The sequence below is a fragment of the Maylandia zebra genome, linkage group LG2, assembly GCF_041146795.1.
Source record: "Maylandia zebra isolate NMK-2024a linkage group LG2, Mzebra_GT3a, whole genome shotgun sequence".
Taxonomy (NCBI): Eukaryota; Metazoa; Chordata; class Actinopteri; order Cichliformes; family Cichlidae; genus Maylandia; species Maylandia zebra.
The window spans coordinates 16466739-16489337 of NC_135168.1; the positions used below are offsets into that span (position 1 = coordinate 16466739).

Sequence of the window (22599 nt, forward strand, 5' to 3'; positions counted from 1 at the left end):
TCTTTGGTTTATTAAGAATAAAAGTGGCTAACACCTGAAAAACTGAGGGAGATGAGACTCAGAGGGAGGTGCTGTCTCACTGCAGTGACTCTTTGAGCTGCATCCTCCTGTGGTTCCTGTACTGAGAGGGAAAAGAATCAGAAGAGAGAAGACGGGAAGTTTGAAATGACTGTGCAACCATTTTTAAGTATCTAATTTAAATTATGGAAATTAAGTATTAGTATTACAATACATCGTTTATGTTAAAGAAAGTGTGACAAGTTTCATTGTTATTATGAATTTCTGTAAAGAGGACTAGTACTCTAATACATTATTAAAGTGATAACATATAATGGCATGTACTTAGTATAATTTCTCATTTAGCCTTACATTTAGTCATAGTCAGACATTTAATGATTTCTTTCCACTGTTCCTTTTCCTGGAATGATTGTACAGCATACATCTCTGATCATTTAAAAACAAACAAACAAACAGGAAATGGGTATTAACGTTTGAATTTACTCTGAATTTCCCACACAGGGTCTAGATTACAGTCTCAAATATACACTAAAATTTGATTAAATGTCCTTTAGCAAGTTTCACCTCAACTGCTTGCTTTCAGTAGCCAACAGCAAGCTTCTGGCAAAACTGGCTGGATATTTGACCCTTTTTTGGCAGAACTGGTAGAATTTATTTAAATGGTTAGTATCCTGGCACCAATCCTGCTTTTAAATCAAAACAATTTCAATAAGGTTGAGGCCATTCCAGAAGTTTAATATGAAGCTACTGTCATAGTGGAGGTTTCTGAAGCATACATGATATGGACAGTGGTACAGGTTTCTGGACTTCATTAATTCAACGGAAGCACTGGGGAAAGGATGGCCAGAGGGGGAATTGAACAGGATGCTGGTTTCATGGAGAGGATTCAGCTAGGGAGAGAGAGGAGAGAGAAGTTAGTTCAGTCCTTCAAGGGAGATGCAGGGAGTTTTGTTTTTTTTTTTAAACCTTTTATTTTGTACTTTTTTCCAATTTTATAGTACATGCAAACAAAAATATGAAAAAGGAACACAAAAGAAACAAACTAAAAGGAATAAAGGACACCTAATCTGTGGAAGAGAGAAAAAAAAACAACGAGGAGAGGTCCCTGCCTTATGGGGCTGAGTGAGTCTTATAGGTTATCCATTTTGTCCACTGTTTTCGGTGTTTGTCAGATTTCAGTCTCAAAGTGTAAGTCATTTTCTCCATTATATATATGTCCTTGATTACATCAGTCCATTCTTCCAATTTTAAAGGGTCACTTTTCAGCCAGTTTTTTGTTATTACCTTTTTGCTTGACGACAACAACATAATTTTAAACAAGTAATGGTCCTCCTTTCTTACATTTTCCCATATTCCAAAATACATTACTCGTGCCTCACACAGCACGTCATACCCCAGCACTTTCTTCATTGTTACTGCAATGCTTTCCCAGTAAGGTTTGATATTTTTACACTTCCAAAACACATGAGAATGATTGGCGTCCCAGTCTCCACATAATCTCCAGCATCGTTGGGGTGTTTTCAGCTGCTTGCTTTTGATATAAGGAGTAATAAAGAACCTAATCACATTTTCCAGCCATATTCTCTCCATCGTCTAGACCTGGTGGAATTATGCTGTGTGAGACATACGGATCGCCAGTCATCCTCTGACAACTCAAGATGTAATTCAGATTCCCACTTTTGTTTGATATATAATGTTTCATTCCTATTCAAATTTTGCAGGCCATTATATAATTTCGATAAAATTCTTAATGGAGGATTTTTATATGCACCTGTTATTATTTATATTATATGGCTTCCTTCTCTCAAGAGCTTCTTCCTAATTTCTGTATTGTAAAAATGTCTTAATTGAAAATACCTAAATAAATCTGATTTATCCAGTCCAAATTGTCTCTGTAGATTCTCGAAGGATTTGAATGTTTTCCCATCTATTAATGTACACATTGCTGTAATTCCTTTATTGACCCATCTTAAAAATGTACTATCCCATTGTCCACTTTGGAATTTTCAAGAATATGCAGGCCAAATCAGCAATTTACAGTCTTCTATAATTCTATATTTCTTCACTATAATCCACCAGAGTTTAATAGTGAATTCAGTAATGAGATTTGTGTTCGTAGACTGGATAGTTTCTTCTCCCAATCTTGCTTGTGGATGACATGATGAGCAATAATTTATCTCCATATGCTTCCATTTTGAGTTGTAATCCGGTGAACACCAGTAAACAATATATCTCAGCTGGGCTGCATAGAAATATTCCTTGAAATTCAGGAGGGCAAGTCCTCCTTTTTCTTTACTTAATTGGAGTATTTTAAATCTTATTCTTGGCTTTGTCCCTTTCCAAATAAATCTACTAACTAATTTATCCCATCTACCAAATTGTGCATCTGGTATATGGACTGGCAATGAAGTGAATAGATACAGTAGTCAAGGAAGCACATTCATTTTTATTACCTCTATTCTTGAGCTAAGGTCCATGACAAGTGGAGCCCATTTAATCAAATCTTTTTGGATTGTATTACTAATCTTTACACAATTTTCCTCGTATAGTGTACTTATTTCGCTAGTTAGATAGACACCTAAATATTTGATCTTATTTGAATCCCATTTTAATTTATATTTGTTTTGAATATTTTAATGCTTTAATCAACCGAGGAAAGGTCGTGTCAGGATCCTGTAGGTATATAATTATATCATCAGCAAAGAGACCTATTCATTGTTCAATTTTAGAAACTAAAACCCCTTTTAAGTCTGCACTTTGCCGTATATACTGAGCCAAAGGTTCGATATACAGAGCAAAAGGGGCTGGACTCAGGCAGCAACCCTGCCTGGTTCCTCTGAAGAGCTCAAAACTGTCTGTCAGGTCCCCATTTATTTTAACTCTAGCCAATGGCCTGTGGTAAAAGGATTGTACACACTCGATGAAGGTACTGTTAAAGCCCATTCTTTTCAAAACAGCAAAAAGAAATATCCAAGAGACTCTATCAAAGGCCTTTTCAGCATCTAAGCTCACTAAGGCTGTTGGGATTTTCTCTTTATTAACTTCGTTAATTATATGCAATGTGTGTCGTATATTATCTTGTGTCTGTCGCCCCTTAATGAACCCTGTCTGGTCTTCATCCACCAGATCTGGGAGAAATGGCTCTAAGCGTCTTGTGATTATGGATGTAAATAATTTATAATCCACATTTAAGATAGCGATTGGGCGATAAGAGTCACAGTTTTCCTTGTTTTTACCTTCTTCTTCAGGGAGTTTAACGGATGGTGTCATAGTGATTCTCCTACTTGTTGCTGGGAGGTTGTCCAAGTGGGGGTACCCAGAGACAGAGCATAGTGAGTGGACTAATTCAAAGGGACAGGTAGTGTACTGGCTCTTGAGCCCGACAAGGATAATGCTTGGTAGAAGCAGACTATCTGGCAGATTCTGGAAGCACCGACTGGTCCTTTAGTACTGGGAATTAATTCAGATCTGATGAGGAACCGGTATATCTGGCAGCATAATGATGATTGAGCTCTGCCCCAGAGGGAGGAGAAGGAGCTCAACTGACCCTGGCCCTCTACACAGAAGAGGAACAGACTTCAAGGACATCATAACCAGAAAACTATAACAGTAGCTTTATCCATTCTGAAACCAGTTCAGATGTCTGTTTGGGATCATTGTCCTGTTGGACAATTGGACAAGATCCAATATCCAAGTTTCAATGGTCTAGCTCAGGGGTGGGCAATCTCAGTCCACGAGGGCTGGTGTCCCTGCAGGTTTTAGATGTGTCCTCGAACCAACACAGCTGATTTAAATGGATAAATTAGCTCCTCAACATGTCCTGAATTTCTCCAGAGGCCTGGTAACGAACTAATCATGTGATTCAGGTGAGTTTCCCCAAGGTGAGATCTAAAACCTGCAGGGACACCGGCCCTCGTGGACTGAGATTGCCCACCCCTGGTCTACCTATTGGTTTGAGGTGAATTTGAAAAATTTGGAGCTAGTTTTCTTTTTTCATTATTTCATTCACTTTGCACAATATACCAGAACAACCGGCAACAACCTGTATGTATAATTCTTTAAACTTTGTGGATAAAAAAAAACCTAAAATAAATTGAAACGTGTGCATCCATTTCTGATTTTTAACATTATTAAAGATGTATGGTGTACAATCATTGCCTGTGGTCAGAGTATATACATTTAAACTTACCTTGTGTTTCCAGTCTCATTTGGGCCCTTCACCTTCACTCTTGTCCCTCCTCTGCTATCAGCTGAGCTACAAGATAACAGATGTTAATGGTCAACAGGACCATTGAGCCTAAAAACACTATTTATACTATGGACTTCTCAGATATGCTCTCCGACTCTTAATTTATAGCCATATATCACAAAAATAGCTATTTGCCTGATTGTAGTGCAATTATCATCTTATCATATTAGGTCACACTCATTGGATATATTTGTTTAAAGAGATCAGACAACCACCAGCCATAATATTATATTAAGCTAATATTTAATTCAATCAGCTGAACAAAAAGTCACACTTTGATGTTTGTTTGTTTTTTCATTTCATAATCGTGAATGAAAAAAGAAAACATCATGCTAAAATAATTTACAATTAATTATTTGTTTCTGTTTGCTAGTCTAATCTTCCATCAATTAACAGTCCAAAATCTACTAATTCATTAATGCATAATCCACAGATGAACTTTTAATACACAGTGCAGTTTGATTTATGTGTGCTCATGCATACATTCTCATTTCTTTGTTTTAAAAATACATTTTAAACATATGTGCTGCTATATGGATATGAGATGGCTACCGTATGTTGCCGTATTTAATTTACTTACCAATTCTGCAATTGAATTAAAAAAAATGATTCAAAAAATGATACATGATGCTTTATCATTCTGCTGGCAAAATATTCTTTTTTCTTCCACGCAATAGTTTTGACATGTCACGATAGACAGGGGTAATTTAATCCTGGCTGTTACACTCATATAAATACTGCATGTTTCTCATAAGTTCTTTATTGGATGATTCTAATGTTTAATTGCGTGGGTAGAATCTGCTTCCAGTCATTTCTACAGTGTGATTCGGGTCTTATGTATAAATGATACATTTTAACTTCATAAGAAATTATTTATTTTATGTATCATAACCCTGAAATGTAATAACCACTTAATTAGACCTATGGGGAAAAACTGATCAGACTGTTTTTAACTGGTGATCACATCAAAGATCTCTTCAAAGATTCTCTGAACCAGAAAAGACCTTTTGGAGCCCCTGCATGTTGAAGATTTTGACTCTGCCTTCCACTCTTACTATATGTGGAGTGTTTTGTTTCTTGGAGTGTGCATACATTTTTCTTTTTCAAGTGAACTCAACCGCCACATGGCTTTATGTGGGTGTGAGACTTAGAGCATCCTATTGCAACGATGATATTGCCTGAAAATTGCAGCTGACCCCAAGAAATTGATGTCTGTGTGGCTTGTTATAGAAAAATTGGTGTTTTCTCTTGCAGTAAACAATCTGTACCGTTATCTACACCAGATATAAGGATGTGATCGTTTTTGCTATAGAGACAGATTACCAGGTGCTGCTCAAATAAGAATCAAAAGTCTATATCTGTGACACTCTAAGAAGGGAGCGGGACCTCTGATAAACAATACTAAACCTGTGATTACTGTTATTTTCTGGATGGAACCCTCCGTTAGACAAGTTTTTATGCCTGAAGCAGATTGTCAGAACTTTTGCAGAGAAACTTATTTAAAGCTCTCTATCCCAGATTACACTGTGAAGGATGTTCATAAATTCATTGTGCATTACAGTGAGTAAAGGCGTACATTGCTATAATAAAAGAACTGTTTTTCCCGCAAGATTCTTTTAAGCTCAAGATTGTGAAAGGTGTAACCTTTTCACAAGCTTTTTAATCAAACGTTAACAGTGAGGTCCTTCATTCTAAGAGTGAGATGTCATTTCCTTTTACTCAGATTGTCGCTGTTTCATGTATATTATTATTTCTGAAAATAACATTTTCTGTCATTTTAACAGAAAATCACATGTAGGCAGTGCTGGGAAGGTTACTTTTAAAATGTATTCCACTACAGATTACAGAATATATGCCCCAAAATGTATTTTGTAATGTATTCCGTTACGTTACTCAATAAGAGTATTTGGATAACTTAAGATATTATCATGCTGTTTACAACTACATGAATGTGATTTATTACTATTACTGAAGGTCCGCGGCTCTGAACCGTAGTAAAGGGACCTCTGGCTAATATGTTGGGTTCCGTGTCGGGCTCGTAGCCGAAAAATAGCTTTACTTTGTTGTCTGGGTCAAGTTTGCTAGCGAGAGACAGAGAGAGGCTCTCTGCTTGAAGAGGCTGCTCCAACGGAACTTATTGTTTCGGAGGAAAACACGAACACGGCGTACAGTCGAGCCTTAATAGCTTACTTACAACTGGGCTGGTCAGGCACTCTTCTTGGCTGCAGTGGTTATTATTATATTTACATGCTTCCAGCTCCCGTTTCTGCTCGATGACAGCTCGTAGTTTTCCACTCTCCTTTTTCTCCCTCCATACGGATTAATAAATTATCACAGACAGAAGCAGAGCAAATCAGGATGAAAGTCTCGGCCACCCTCTCCAGTGCCAAAGTCCCTTTGTCCAACCTCACAATACAAGAAAAGAAGGCCGTCGCTTCCCTGAGCAAAGACCACAACATCACTGTTTTACCAACTGATAAGGGAAGATGCACCGTGGTCCTAAACACTACAGATTACCACACAAAGATCACTACTCTCCTCAGTGACAACAATACCTACGAAGCCTTAAAGCGAGACCCCACAAGCAGCTACAAAAAGAAAGTTATAACTTGCTGTGGCTGCCGTCAGCAGCAGTTATGCAATTTGAGACAATTTTATGGTTCAAGTTACAATGAATAAGTGAAATACCTTATTGTTAATATATGTGCGATGTAATGTATGTTGTTGGTGTAAATACATTTACAAGGGTTTACAGAATGTTTCCGGGGTGGAACCAATGTTTAGTCTGTTGTTTGAGGTCGACGGTATATTCTGGTACACGTTACACTCGGTAGAGCGCAGCATGCTTTCGTCTCTCTCTGGTGGTGGTAGAGACATGTAGACGCATGCAACGGAGTGTTCGACCATGGGAAAGAGTGACACTACAAGAAGCGTTTCATTTAACCCCTGCAAGTTAATGCGGCCAATGAGGTATGCAATTTGTATATGTTGTGATAGAAAATAAGATGTTTGTTTGTGATAGAGCGAGCGAGTTTATGGTAACCACGTGTATATGTTAGCATTTTGTGAAGGTCAAATTGTAAGCATTTGTGTTGTTTAATGATGTACCTTATTGTTTATTCTCTATGAGAACAATGTACGGTGGAAATTGATTATTTTATGTTGTTGTACAGTTCTCACGGCATTGTTACGGCATCTCTGGTGGCATCTCTGGTGGCATCGTTGGTGGCGCCTGTGTGCAATAAATGCCAGTAACTCAAGAACGCCTTGTGTTCGTTTTTCAACTTGGAGGGAGTTACAGTGAGAACTCAGTCTGCTCGGCATGAGGCGAGGAGACGAGTAGCGGTGTCGTCATCCACTGAGCAAGAAGAAATTCATCGCACGCTAGCATCAGACAGATAAGACTATGCATACGCCAGTTAACCTAAGCAGCAAACAGTTGAAGTTTACATGGACGATCCTTTAAGTGATGCATTTAAAACAAGTTAAATGTTAAGAAGTGGGTCAACTTTGACGACTGTTTAAAGGAACACTGTAAGAACTGAAAGTAATCTGGTGTTCTGCATATTTCCTTTCTAAGTTCATGGTTCTGTCTAAATAAGATTTTTTTTTTTATAGGTGAAGTCATTTTACCTATTCGTGTTATTTGGATGCTAGAAGTGTTGTAGAATTAAGTGCTGCATCGTATGTGTTGTTGGTTTAGGAACAAAGTTCACCATATTTATACGACTCAAGATGGTATTCATTCAGATATTTTATTAAGGTTTAAGGTGTTGTAAAATCTTGAAGGTATTATCCATTCTTGATGTTTTGGACAAGTTCACCTAAAGACAAGGTTAAGCTTGTAGCTATTAATATTTCAGGCAATTGAGCTGGTCTGTTGTTAAACCGCATGTCTGTTAAAGGTATAGCTAGAATTTATTTTGTGCCAAGTAATAAGTAAACATCGCAGAATGGATCAAACAACTGAATATGAAACTAAGAACGGCGACTTACTTGAGGATAGTAGTGCCACAAATGTACAGCAGTCACGTGAAGAAGAACCACGAAGAAGTCAAAGACCTCGAAAGCTTACTGAAAAGGCTCAGCAACTGCATGATGATAAGTCAAAAAAACTTCAGCATCGTTTCACTACAACTTATGATAAATGGAAAGCAAACGCCAAGCAAGCTAAGAAAGTGATAAAGGGAGCCCCCTCTGTTGAGGATGTGAAGGATTTGATGTGTAAGTTAAGCTGTGCATCAGCAGATGTGAAACACGCATATGAAGATTTGCGCAAATGTGCTTCCCCAGACAGTGAGATCCGTCGTAGGGTAGACACCTGTGACGCGGCATCCAAAATAATCTTGGACAATGCAACCACTTATCTTCAGAATAAAGATAACGAAGACGTTCAGATAGAGGATTTAGTCTGGCCTGAGTCTAGTTCAGTGTTTTCATCTTCAGCTTCTCAAGGCACAAGTAAGGGCTCTCAAAGAAGTCTAAGCTCTGCAAGCAGTTCCAGCATAAAGTCACAAAAGTCAAGCCTTTCCTCCATTAAGAGACAAGAGGCCGTAGCAGAGCTAGCTGCTACACAAGCTGCACTAAAGGTCCTGCAAGAGATAGAATGTGAGCAACAAGAACTTGAAAGTCTTGAAGAAAATCGAAAGAAGATTGCATTACAAGAGGAAGAAAATGTGGCAAGAAAGAAAGCACTGGAAGAGAAACGCAGACAAATAGAGCGCTTATAGACTGTTAAGGAGCTAAGTGCGGCGAAGGCACGACTCCAAGTTTATGAACAAGACATAAGCTCGGATGAGGAAATAACAGAGTTACTTCATAACCACGCAACTCAACAACATAGATCTCCAGGAGTTGTAAGGAGTCCACGTGAGCATCCCGTGATACACCAAGCAGATAGTATCACAGTCCTCGCTGAAGCAATAGCAGAGTCTATTAATGTAAGCCGTCTCCCAACACCTGAACCATCTATCTTCATGGGTGATCCACTAAGGTATAGCGATTGGAAGATGTCATTTCAAACCCTGATAGGTAGGAAAAACATTCCAGTAGGGGAAAGAGTCTATTACCTTCGTAAATATGTTGGCGGACCTGCAAAAAAGGCCATTGAAAGCTACTTCCTATTAGGAACGGATACAGCTTACAACTCAGCATGGGACATCCTGGAAGAAAGGTTTGGAAGTTCATTCGTGATAGCTAAAGCTTTCAAGGATAAGCTTGCCGCATGGCCCAAAATCGGACCCAAAGACAGTGTTGAGCTGAGGGATTTTTCAGACTTCCTTAGAGGCTGCCAGGCTGCAATGTCCCAGATTAAGGGTCTGGAAGTATTGAACGACTGTGATGAAAATCAAAAACTTCTAACAAAACTGCCAGATTGGCTGGTGGCCAGTTGGAATAGGAAGGTGATTGAGATAGAAGAAACTTGTAATGTGTTTCCTACTTTCAGTCAGTTCGTGGAATTCATCACAAAGGAAGCAAAAATAGCTTGCAACCCAGTGACTTCTCTTCATGCCCTGAAGTTTAATGATGGTGAAAAGGTAAAGATAACAAAGGCACGAAACATTGGTGCAAAGGTGCTTGCGAGCAACTCTGAAGAGAATGCAGAACGTAAGAAATGCACTTTTTGTGAAAAATGCAATCATGGCATACAGACATGCTGGAAGTTCAGGGAAAGACCAGTTGAGGAACGCGTTAAGTTTGTTCAGACAAAGAAGTTGTGCTTTGGATGTTTACAACCAGGACATCTCTCAAGGACCTGCAAAAGAAGGAGTCTTTGTGAGACATGTAAGGAAAAACACCCAACATGTTTACATGAAGACCGTGAAAGAGCAACCAGAAGAGAGAAAAGCAGTGATGAGCATGGGGAGAGTGTAAAAAACTCAAAATATGCTAAGTCAACGGAAGGAACAGAGAGCAAACATACTCCTGAACCATCAAATGAAGCCACGTCAAACAGAGTAGTGCAAGGTATGGACAGCATGTACTCCTCTACGGTTGTCCCAGTTTGGCTATCTACATCAAGTAACCCAGAGAATGAAATTCTTGTATATGCACTACTTGACAACCAAAGCGATACCACATTCATTATGCAAGATAAGGCAGAAGCTCTGGAAATGAAAGGGGAGGCTGTGCAGTTAAAACTCTCCACACTTTCATCCAGAAATACAATCATCCCAAGTCAAAGATTAGTTGGACTGCAGGTGAGAGGTTTCTACTCATCGAAGAAAATTTCTCTCCCTGTAACCTACTCAAGAGAGTTCATCCCTGCCAATCTAAGTCACATTCCTACACCAAGAACGGCAAGAGCTTGGACACACCTAGAGCATCTTGCAGAGGAGATCGCTCCATTGATTGAGTGCGATGTAGGGCTTCTCATAGGATACAACTGTCCACAGGCTTTGCTGCCCCGAGAGGTCGTCCCAGGTAAAGACAATGAGCCATTTGCTCAAAGGACAGATCTTGGATGGAGCATAGTCGGTTGTGTTAGCCCATGTGTCGACTATGGTGATGCTATAGGAAGCAGTCACAAGATTGTCATGAAGTCAGTGAAACCTCACCTCCAGACATCTAAGAAGCTCACAAACGAAGTGAAATATATATGTCGAACCCAAGTCAAGGAGTTCATTTCACCGCCAGATGTGCTGAGGATGCTTGAGTCTGACTTCAGTGAGAGAAGAGTAGAGGATGCTAATCTATCTCAGGAAGACTTGCGTTTCCTAACCATCATGGAAGAAGGAATCAAAATCAAGGCGGATGGTCACTGTGAAATGCCGCTCCCCTTCAAGAAAGATCGACCAAATCTCCCAGACAATAAGACGTGTGCAGTCCATAGGCTTCGATGTTTGAAAGGAAGATTTGAAAAGAACAAACAATATCAAAGGGACTACACGACCTTTATGAGTGAAATCATAACAAATGGGGATGCAGAAAAGGTCCCAAGAGGAGAAATTAACAACAGTCCTGTGTGGTACATTCCTCATCACGGGGTGTATCACCCACACAAGCCAGGAAAAATACGGGTTGTATTCGACTGCTCAGCAAGATTTGAAGGCGTGTCACTAAATGATCACCTTCTTACCGGACCAGAATTAACGAACAGCCTGATAGGTGTTCTCTGTCACTTTCGCAAGGGACAAGTTGCCATAATGTGCGATATCGAGCGTATGTTCCATCAGTTTCACGTCAAGGCAGAGGACCAAGACTACTTGAGATTTCTCTGGTGGGACGATGGAAACTTCCAGGCTCAACCATCAGTCTATCGCATGCGAGTGCATCTATTTGGAGCTGCCTCTTCCCCTGGTTGTGCAAACTTTGGGTTGAAACATGTTGCTGCCCAAGGACATGGTCACTACAGTGAAACGACCATTCAGTTCATTGAACGAAACTTTTACGTGGACGATGGGCTCACAAGTGTCGCAACCAAGGATGAAGCCATTAAGTTGGTAAAGGAAGCAAGGCAACTCTGCGGTGCTGGCAAACTGCGAATTCACAAATTCATTTCTAACAATCATGAGGTGCTTGCATCCATTCCAGAGAGTGAACGTGCAGATTCAGTACGAAACCGTGACTTGGTTCTTGGTGAGTCCCAAATTGAGAGAGCTCTGGGAATCAAATGGTGCATTGTTGCAGACCAGTTCCATTTCAGAGTGATTGTGGATGAACGCCCACTTTCCAGAAGAGGAGTCTTATCAACTGCTGCATCCATCTATGACCCTCTCGGCTTTGTGGCACCATTTGTTCTGGTTGGAAAGCAAATACTCCAGCAGATGTGTCAAGGCAAGGTTGGATGGGATGAACCACTGTCAGAAGAGCTCAAACCACGGTGGGAGTCTTGGCTATTGGATTTAAGGAACCTGGCTAATGAATTCTGGACCAGATGGAAAGGGGAATACTTGCTGAATCTTCAGCAGAGAGGAAAATGGTACAAAGCACGGAGAAATGCCAAGATCAACGACATTGTGATGCTGATGGGTAGACATAATAGTCTACCCAGAAATGAGTGGAAGTTGGCCAAGGTAACCAAGGTGTACCCTAGTGAGGATGGAATCATTAGGAAACTCGAGCTGCTAATCAGTGATGCGACATTGGATGACCAAGGAAAAAGAGTTAACAAGCCAGTGTATCTTGAAAGACCTATCCACAAAACAGTTACCCTACTTGAAGCTGAATAGTTCAGAATTCTTGTCTCTGTGATTTATGTGACTAAGGGACTGTATACACTTGCCTTTACAACGAGGTTCAGTTGAAAAATCATTAATGATTTGGTGGGAGTGTGGCTGCCGTCAGCAGCAGTTATGCAATTTGAGACAATTTTATGGTTCAAGTTACAATGAATAAGTGAAATACCTTATTGTTAATATATGTGCGATGTAATGTATGTTGTTGGTGTAAATACATTTACAAGGGTTTACAGAATGTTTCCGGGGTGGAACCAATGTTTAGTCTGTTGTTTGAGGTCGACGGTATATTCTGGTACACGTTACACTCGGTAGAGCGCAGCATGCTTTCGTCTCTCTCTGGTGGTGGTAGAGACATGTAGACGCATGCAACGGAGTGTTCGACCATGGGAAAGAGTGACACTACAAGAAGCGTTTCATTTAACCCCTGCAAGTTAATGCGGCCAATGAGGTATGCAATTTGTATATGTTGTGATAGAAAATAAGATGTTTGTTTGTGATAGAGCGAGCGAGTTTATGGTAACCACGTGTATATGTTAGCATTTTGTGAAGGTCAAATTGTAAGCATTTGTGTTGTTTAATGATGTACCTTATTGTTTATTCTCTATGAGAACAATGTACGGTGGAAATTGATTATTTTATGTTGTTGTACAGTTCTCACGGCATCGTTACGGCATCTCTGGTGGCATCTCTGGTGGCATCGTTGGTGGCGCCCGTGTGCAATAAATGCCAGTAAATCAAGAACGCCTTGTGTTCGTTTTTCAACTTGGAGGGAGTTACACTTGCCTTCAGGACCTTGAAAAGGACCAAATTATTGACCGCCTTACATATCACCGCCTATACCCTGCATTTACGGACTTCCTAAAATCCACAAGGAAGCTGTCCCACTCAGACCCATAGTCAGTAGCATAAACTCAGCCACTTATAACATGGCAAAACACCTTGCTACCATCCTTGCTCCTCTTGTGGGGAACACCCCACACACATCAAGAACTCCACCGACTTCACCGAAAAGGTCCAGAAACTTACCCTGGACCCAGATGAAACCATGGTGTCCTTTGATGTAGTCTCTCTCTTCACTTGCATACCCACCACGGAGGCAGCGGAGACTGTCAGGAAACGACTTGGAAGACAGGACCAACTTCACACCCGATCAGATTTGCACACTGTTAGACCTCTGCCTCACCACAACATACTTTAAATACAACGAAGGCTTCTACAGACAAAAACATGGCTGTGCCATGGGCTCCCCGTGTCACCTATTGTAGCCAACCTTTACATGGAGGAAGTGGAAAGGAAGACTCTTGGCTCTTTCAAAGGAAGAGTACCCAGCCACTGGTACAGATATGTGGACGACACCTGGGTCAAAATCAAGACACAAGAAGTGGAATTCTTCACTGCGCACATTAACGCTGTGGATAAAAACATCAAGTTCACCAGGGAAGACACAAAGGACGACTGTTTGCCTTTCCGTGGCGATCGTGGCTCAAGAGTTGGGAGCTCGCCTTGTAATCGGAAGGTTGCCGGTTTGAGCCCCGGCTTGGACAGTCTCGGTCGTTGTGTCCTTTGGCAAGACACTTCACCCGTTGCCTACTGGTGGTGGTCAGAGGGCCTGGTGGCGCCAGTGTCCGGCAGCCTCGCCTCTGTCAGTGCGCGCCAGGGTGGCTGTGGCTACAATGTAGCTTGCCATCACCAGTGTGTGAATGTGTGTGTGAATGACTGGATATGTAAAGCGCTTTGGGGTACTTAGGGACTAGTAAAGCGCTATATAAATACAGGCCATTTACCATTTTTCCTGGACTGCGCTGTGCACATTGCACACATTGAAGAGAATGGCAACCTCAGCATCGAGGTTTACCGGAAGCCCACACACACGGATCAGTACTTCCTCTTTGACTCCCATCACCCTCTGGAACACAAACTTGGAGTAATTAGGACCCTACACCACCGGGCAGAACATGTTCCCTCTAAGCCTGAAGGGAAAAAGAAGGAACACACACATGTAAAGGAAGCACTCAAAACATGCGGTTATCCTAATTGGGCGTTTATAAAGTCAGCAAAGAGGCACAGAAAAGAAGATCAGACACCAGCGAGGGAGGATAAGAAGGACAGACTCAACAACATTGTCATCCCCTATGTAGCCGGTGTATCAGAAAAACTCAGGAGAGTTTTCTCCAAGCATGACATCCCGGTGCATTTCAGACCCAGCAACACGCTCAGACAAAAACTGGTTCACCCGAAAGACAAAACTCCTAAACACAGACTTAACTACAGTGTAGTGAAGAATGCCCAGACCTCTACATCGGAGAGACCAAACAGCCACTTCACAAGCGCATGGCACAACATAGAAGAGCCACCTCCACAGGACAAGACTCAGCAGTCCATCTGCATCTTAAGGACAAAGGTCACTCTTTCGAGGATGCCAATGTTCACATTTTGGACAGAGAGGACAGATGGTTTGAAAGAGGAGTGAAAGAAGCCATCTATGTCCACTGTGAGCGACCATCTTTGAACAGAGGCGGTGGTTTACGACACCAACTCTCTGCCATCTATAATCCAGTTTTGAGTTTGTGAGATTATTATTCTAAACATATGTTATCTTATATCTGTAGTCAAGGTAGTTGAATTATGTTAACTGCTGTAGGTCATAGAATATCCTTTAGTCTAGATTGTGTGCTGTGTATGTAGCTTAGTTTCCATTATACTTTTGGGTTAAAAGAATGTGACCATTTTTGGATTTGTTAGACAGGTGTGCATTACCCTGTACCCTTGATCTGCTGTGAATGTGTTACACTGTTTCTTGACATTTCATACTGCTGAATCATGAAGAGAATGTTGTGTGCAGAGGACCTTGTACCGATAATAGAAGAGACAGACCACATTCCATACCCCCACCTTTGCAGAGAGCAGAAAAATAAGAAGCCGAGGTCATAACTTAGGCGCCGTATCAGAGAAAGAATGTGAATGTTTAGGCTTTTACGACTAGGTAGGGGCCACTGGAGGCTATAAGAAGCTGAGTAACCCGTCACCATTTTGAGATTTGCCGTGACCCTCTTCATGCATGTCTCCCCATCCGGATGGCTTATGCTCATAAAGTGTTGGATTGTATGGAAATAAAGGATTGTTGATTGAGCATTTATACACCGAGTATTGTCCTTCCTTCAGCCCAAAGATTAAAAGAATTCAGAGATTCGAACAAGTTCCCTCCCCAGACGCCTTAACGCCCACTCACATCCTGGGCCATCTGACCTCAGGAATTCGCATGATAAGGTGGGGCCAGGTTTCACAATGAGCTCACCCGAAACCCTGGCTGATTGGGACCCACACCCATTTTTACACCTTGGCTCAGGCGATTAGAGGATCATCAGGGGGTCCTTTTGTCCCTCTGTGGGGGGTTACTCCCACTAGGTTTAAATCTGGGAGTCCCCACCATTTGACCTTAACTGAAGAAGCTTCTCGGATGAGAGGTGAAACGTCTTCAAGCAACTCCTTTGACTACGATGACCTGGATGACTGAGTGTACTTTCAGTGTTTACTTGGTTTTAAAGCCTTTAAAATAGAATAATACAATAGCTGACCTTAATCTTACAGAGAATGTGAGGATTTTATGGATAATTAAAGTCAGTCATATATCCACAAACACAACAAGCTGAAAGTCAGTGATGCTGCTTGGTTTGCAGTCCTGAATATCACGGCACAAGCAGGATCCACTGCACTGTTAATGTTAGCTATGTTATATTGCTGCCTCTGTTCGGTGGTGTCGAGCCAAACAGACTTTAACGTGTGTTTGAACGAGCTGACGGTTCACTCATTAAGCTGAAAGAAAGATGCTTTAATCACAGGAGTCACACATGTGTCCACTGTACCATCTGGAACTCTTCTTGTTTAACACTCGTAATAACACAAACACTAAATCCTCCTTCTCTGGTGCTGTTGTGTAGCAGTGTGTACACCTGAGACTGTCACCTGTCTGTCTGTCCTGCACTCTCTCTCTGTTTCTTTCTCTCTGATTGTGTAATAAAAGTATGAACATGTGTTTATAAGTTACACTTGTGTTTGAATCCTGCAGTTTATCACACATTTGATTTTCATGTGTGACAACTGCAAGTGTCCAGAGTGAGGACAGACTGAGGGACCCACTGCTGCACATCATCTGTGAGGCTTTGCACCCCTGATGATCCACCAGGACAAACTCAGCAGTGTGTGAGGAAGAGGAGGAGGAAGAGCCAGCAGCAGCTGACAGATGGAGAGAATAGACAGACTGTTCCCTGTTTGTGAAGGACTGCTAGGAAAGTTTAACATAACTAATTGTCTGTCCTGAATCAGTCTCATTAGGTAATGTTCAAATAAATTTATCATCCCAGTGTTTTCAGTGTGGGAGAAAGTACTCAGGGCCTTCAAGTTACACACTATGAAAGGCAGCAACAAGTTTAATGTTCAGAAACCTAAAGTATATATCAGCAGCAGAATGGACCTAAAAATAAATGTGTGTTTCAGTTCTATGAAGCTTTGAGTATTTTGGATCAGTAGCACTGCTGTGTTTGTTGCATCATATTGCTGTAATTGTTTATATGCTTTATATATTCTGAGGTAAGTTGATCTATAGTGTTACATCATATTCTATAAGGATGTTATGTGTTTGTTTACTTTCTGCCCAGTTTGACCCATTTAGCAGAAGCCAGCCTGTTTAAAGCTCTGATATCTATTCTGTATGACTTAAAGCAGTTATGACATGGTCTGATTTTCTCACCCAATAAAGGAATATTTAATATATCAGTCTACTCTTCATTTTATCAGAAACAGTTATCACAGCTCGTGCATTTTCTTTTTATGCATACATGTAAGCATTGAGCCAAATTTAGTAATGCCAACATATTAAAAGAACAATATTTGTCTCTTATATATGATACATCTACATATACACTGTCAAAGATACTCGTCTTTGAGTGAAGATTTAAGGTGATAGGAAATATAAATGACTGCAACTTGAATCTTTACTGAAGCTCAGTATTAGACACAGAGTTCACCCACATGAATTTCACTCACATGTGCTGCAGTGTACCTGCACATGTGATGTGACAATAGAAGTGATTTGATTTGAGAGTTCAAACTCACTGCTGTAATAACTAATAATGATTAATATAATAACTATAATATTGGCCATCTCATATTTACATTGACTTTAGTCTCATGAACAGCATTAACTAATTGTTATTTACTAGCTAATCCTATATGACTGTTCAGTACAGAAATGAAGCCCAACAATCATGTTTTACAGTCCTGTGGTCTCAGCCTCGGATACTTATTAAATCACACAAAGCTCATGTAGAAACAAACAAACGAACAAAATATGTTCTCCTTCATTTCTGTCAACCACACGTTTCCAGCTATCGTGGTTGCTAGGCAACCTGGGCAGCGCGACGGAGGCTAGACCGTCCCATTTCACAAGCCTCGCACTTCCGGCCTTAGCGGTCTTTGAGTACGCGGCCCTCGAGGACCGTTGAGGCTGCGTACTTTAAGGCTGCAGACCCTGAATTGGGATACAGCCACTGTCAAACAAAACCCAAACAGTCCTGACCCGCGACAATATGAAACAGGAAAATACCGCCGTGTAATCCATTTATTTCAACAAAGTAACTGTATTCTAAATAACACCTTTTTAAACGGTAACTGTAACGGAATACAGTTACTCATATTTTGTATTTTAAATACGTAACGGTGGTAAATGTATTCCGTTACTCCCCAACACTGCATGTAGGCCATTGATTTTTCCTAATAAAACCACTTTTACATCACATACAGCTTCAAAAAGAACATATTATTTGTTACAAAAACATGTGCAGGCTTGAGGTTTGAGGCAGGAGACTAATAGTTAAAGTGGTTGACTTTAACTCCTATTAAATCCCTGGGGAGTCGTTTTTGTCACTGCACAGGATGTTCATATGAAAATATTTTTTTATTAAAGGGTGAAATTTTAAAAAGTAGGATGGTGAAAAATAATAATTTTCTAAAGAAAGAATAAAAATAGTTCATATTTTGAACTTCTAGCAGTATAAAGATGAAATTATAAAATGAGAAAATTACTTTGAAGCAACATTTACATGTAATGGTTGGGAGCTGTTGGAGCCTCATGGAAGGTCACTAGCACAATTTTCTGTATTAAATGAGTTAGTTCACATTTATAGATGTGCCAGTTCTCAGACTGTCAGCCTTAGGAAAAATAAAAGCATGCCCTTCTTTTCAGAATTTAACTGGTGCATGCCTGAACCAACATGTTGTTGTAATTAAAACTCTATTTCTGTATTATATACAGTCTGTGGCTTGGACTATGCACATTTCCAGTGTGCAGTGCTATAGCAAAGCCTGACTCTGAAGTGATAATTTCTCCTCGAACAACCACCTACAAATATTTCATGCATGTCACATATTTTACTGAAAGGATTCTTCAAGGAAGGGATTAGTAGCTGCATGCACAGCCGAGAGAAGCTTTTTGAGCTGCATCAATGGTCATAAATGTGATCAGCTGTGTCTTGCACTCTGCATTTTGACATATTGTTTGCTGGCTTTGCAAATCATTTAGCATATCAAATTCTCCTTTAAACGAGATCTTTAACTTACTTCGCCCCCTCTCATCTCCTAGAGCTTGTGTCTTTTTGAAGCTTCTGAAAACATGCCACCTTATCTCTTGTTTTTGTTTTATGTTTTTTTTTTTTTATTAAAACTTTCAAATATAATTTTTAGTACATTTTACTGGTCTGCTGTATTCTTCTACAATGGCTCCTTTAAGAAGTTGTGAGTTCATGTCTGAGGTTCCTAATGTGTCCTCACTCCACTCCCTGGGCAGATGTATAGTCTCGATTTGTTTTTATGTTATAGTTTATGTTTTCTCTTACTGGTTGGCAGATTTCGGAAAACTAGCTATCAGACATTTCTGAGGGATTATGAGCTGTGGAAGGAACAATTTCCATAAATGTGCACATTTCATAGTTGGAATGATCATTTCAACATTACATTTTTTTTTTCCAATGAAGGAGGGAAAATCTGGGTGGCTCCAGTGGCTGATCAGATGGGTGCTGTTCAGCTAGTTTTTACAATATTACAGTTTCTTTGTAAGTATTTTCCAGATTTGGAATGGCTTTCCATTATATATGAATAATATTTCCTTGCTGAAATCAAAAGTGTCATTTGGCTTAGCCTCTTAATGTGTGTCTGTCTGTTCCCAGCTTGTCATTAAGATATCACGACACAGTGGTTTTGTTTTTCCTTTGTTGTTTCTCATTCTTGACTTAATGTATTCATCTTTGCTTTGTGCTTTTTTGTGTGCCTTCCCATCTGGTTTACAGAGTCCTGTCTATCCTGCATTTGTAGCTTTTATTGGCTTTCTTGTGGGAAAACAATATATTCAGGAACAACAGACTGATTTTCTAAGATGGTGAAAAATATTTGTGTGAATGACGCCTGCAACAAGAATAAAAATCTACAGCCTTGTCAATCGTGTCTCATACTGGTCCCAGGAAACTGCGATGTTTCAGACCAGAAAGCAAAACTGTCCTGAACAAAGGAAAAATCATGAAACATCCACATGGATGACAAAGTGAAGAAGAAAATCAATACAAAACATCCTTGTAATGGCTAGAAAAGTAGCTGCCAGATTTGTACAATGCTGTGCTGATACAGAAACTGCAATAGATACATACATATATATATAACAAAACATAATATAGGCTTAATTTACTCATATTTTAAAGGGAATTACAGGTGACAGTAGTTGGGGCTTTCCAACTGTACTCTTTAATACAGTTTTTCTCATATTACACTGTTATTCAAATATATTGTCCTGTTTTTTAATATTAACCACTGCCATCATGCCACTAAAACTCTCCTGTAAATACTGAACTGATGGCTATGCCATAGTCTAATTCTCTGCATTTATTACGTCTAGCAAACTGTTTAGATGCTTTAATCAATCATATATTCAAACTGGGCCTTTCACAAAGATGAGATGACCTACTTTGAGGCACTGCACAGCATTTTTATTCCTCAGTCTCATTAATAAAGATGATGTCCCACATTTTAATGGCCATTAGTTTACAAAAGCCCACAGTGGGAGACATGCACTTTTTAAGGTCTTGCTTTATCCCATTAAACATATGAAAACAGAAAAAAATCACATGGTCCTTTGCAGGTGTTAAAATTAGGTAAATGCAGCCTCAGCCTTGGGCTTGTTTTGCAGCAGCAGAACCTGAACACCTTGCTGTCTGGGAGTAAGCCTTGAATTGCCAAAGTATTCTAGTCATTTTGATCCTGAGCGGATAAGAGAAAATTCATTTTTTAAATTCCTTTTTAACACATTAAGTTTTTGCTATAGTTACTTTTTTTTATTTGCCACAAAGTAAAATATGGTGTCCTGTAATGTGACATTCAGTCATTTCAGTCTACCCTTCAGTATTAGTAACGTGTCCCACACAAACCAACTCCTTGCACCACATTTAGTTTGCTGAGATCTGGTCACCCTACTTTTTATGGTTGTAGCAGATCTACAGGATTCTGTTCACTGTTTTGGCTCTTAAATAGTTGATTATCTACTGTACCAATAAATATAATTTTAAGCCAGTTAATGCAAAGATGTTGAATTTTTGATACGGCGCTGAAGAATAACATAAACCTCCTGTTTGTTTTTATGACGTCTGTGTGTCTGTTTATGTCTGGCCTATTTCTTTTACAGAGCTTGGGGAGCTGCATGCTCCTGATGAAGTGGAAGTGTTACATTATGAATGTGGAGGTAGATAACTTACAATCACTCAACACAGTGCAAACCTGAGATGTTCTCACGTATCCACATAACAAAGCACACATGTGTGATAGCTCTCTGAGCAAAGGGAAAAGGCATTCTATCTTACTTTGTGCTCTGAAACTTTTGAGTGACTCTGTTCTCCAACGATGCCCGTATGTCTGTTTTCTGTTAAAAAAATAATGAAGATTAATGTAATATTTTTTGAACGTGTATATGATTCAATTTATAAATTGATCACAATGAAGACTGCGTGAAAAATATTCATTAATGGTTAAAAATATGCGACTTAACAAAAATATAGCAATAAATATTTATGATGTCACAAGGCTGATAAATCATCTGTCCATCAGAGTTTCTCAAAGTTAAATCTCAATGTGACTTTGTGGCACATTAACAGAAGATGCTGCCTCTGCTTATTCATTTGCATAAGCCGCACACGGTAGATTTTAGTTGCACCTTAATTTGCATATTGCTGAGCAGCGTCCCACTGTTTAACAGCTGGTTATATTGCCATCCCCAGCCCACCTCCCCCACATAGCTCTGCCTGGGAATGGGTGGTAGGGCATCTGGTGGAGCTCGGCACAGGTAACTGAGGTCACCTGTGGCCTCAGGTGATGTGGCACCCACACCGATGTACCGGGTAAAGTAATTGGATCTTGGCCTATAGTCTCCGATTCCATCTGGACCTGGTGAGTGGATAAAGCAGGTAAAAAAAAAAAAAAAATACAAACAAACTCAAAGCTTTTATTCACAGCTTTAATAAACTTAAGTACCATAAAAATGTAGTCTATATTCAACTTAAGGTGATTTAATAAATATTATTATATTATACACAAACACAGACAGGCACAAATAGTCAGTTTGGTTCAGGTTATAGTGCCATCATGTGTCCAGTTGCAGCTATATTTGCTTGGACATGCACCATTTCCTTGAATATTTAATAATTGATCAACCATGGTGTGCAGTTTAAAGCACAATTACAGAAAACTGGGTTACAGTTATCTGGCAGCAAATACTTTCTTATTAATTCCAACACACTCACACTCATAAAGTATTATAGATATGGCAGCAGAGACATTGCTTCAGCTCAAATTTTAACTTCATAATTTGATCCCCCAGAACTTTAGTGAGTTGAAGAAACTAATAAAAGCATCTTCTCTGCATACATCGGCCTACCTGTAAAAATCATCCTCTGTCCATACTGTGGCTGTCCTGCAGTTGTTTCACTGTTTTGCATCATTTCTCTTCCTGTTATGTTTGGACTAGTTGCAGACTAGATACACCTAGATAATGGCCACCCATGGGTGATAACATGAGCCCAGCAGTCTGCTCTGTCCTCAGGGCCATGGCTGGTTGTCATG

At 40.0% G+C, this 22599-nt stretch overlaps 1 protein-coding gene across 1 annotated transcript; it reads right to left on the minus strand.

The window, feature by feature from the left end:
- Positions 1-775: 775 nt before the first annotated feature.
- Positions 776-22475, minus strand: spmip2 (sperm microtubule inner protein 2). The gene is made up of 5 exons (XM_004553731.2): positions 22415-22475; positions 21695-21924; positions 21345-21403; positions 4208-4273; positions 776-908 (listed from the first exon to the last, which is right to left on the minus strand). Exons 1-5 carry the CDS (start codon positions 22473-22475, stop codon positions 905-907), a joined length of 420 nt encoding a protein of 139 aa, XP_004553788.2. The 3' UTR covers positions 776-904.
- Positions 22476-22599: the final 124 nt, after the last annotated feature.

Excerpts from the sequence above, each read along its gene's own strand:
- spmip2 (XM_004553731.2), bottom strand. The coding sequence starts at position 22,475 with ATGCAAAACAGTGAAACAACTGCAGGACAGCCACAGTATGGACAGAGG. Across the intron at positions 21,925-22,414 it reads ACAGAGGATGATTTTTACAG|GTCCAGATGGAATCGGAGAC; the intron begins GTAGGCCGATGT and ends TCCACTCACCAG. Across the intron at positions 4,274-21,344 it reads CAAAAGTTTCAGAGCACAAA|CTCAGCTGATAGCAGAGGAG; the intron begins GTAAGATAGAAT and ends GTTATCTTGTAG.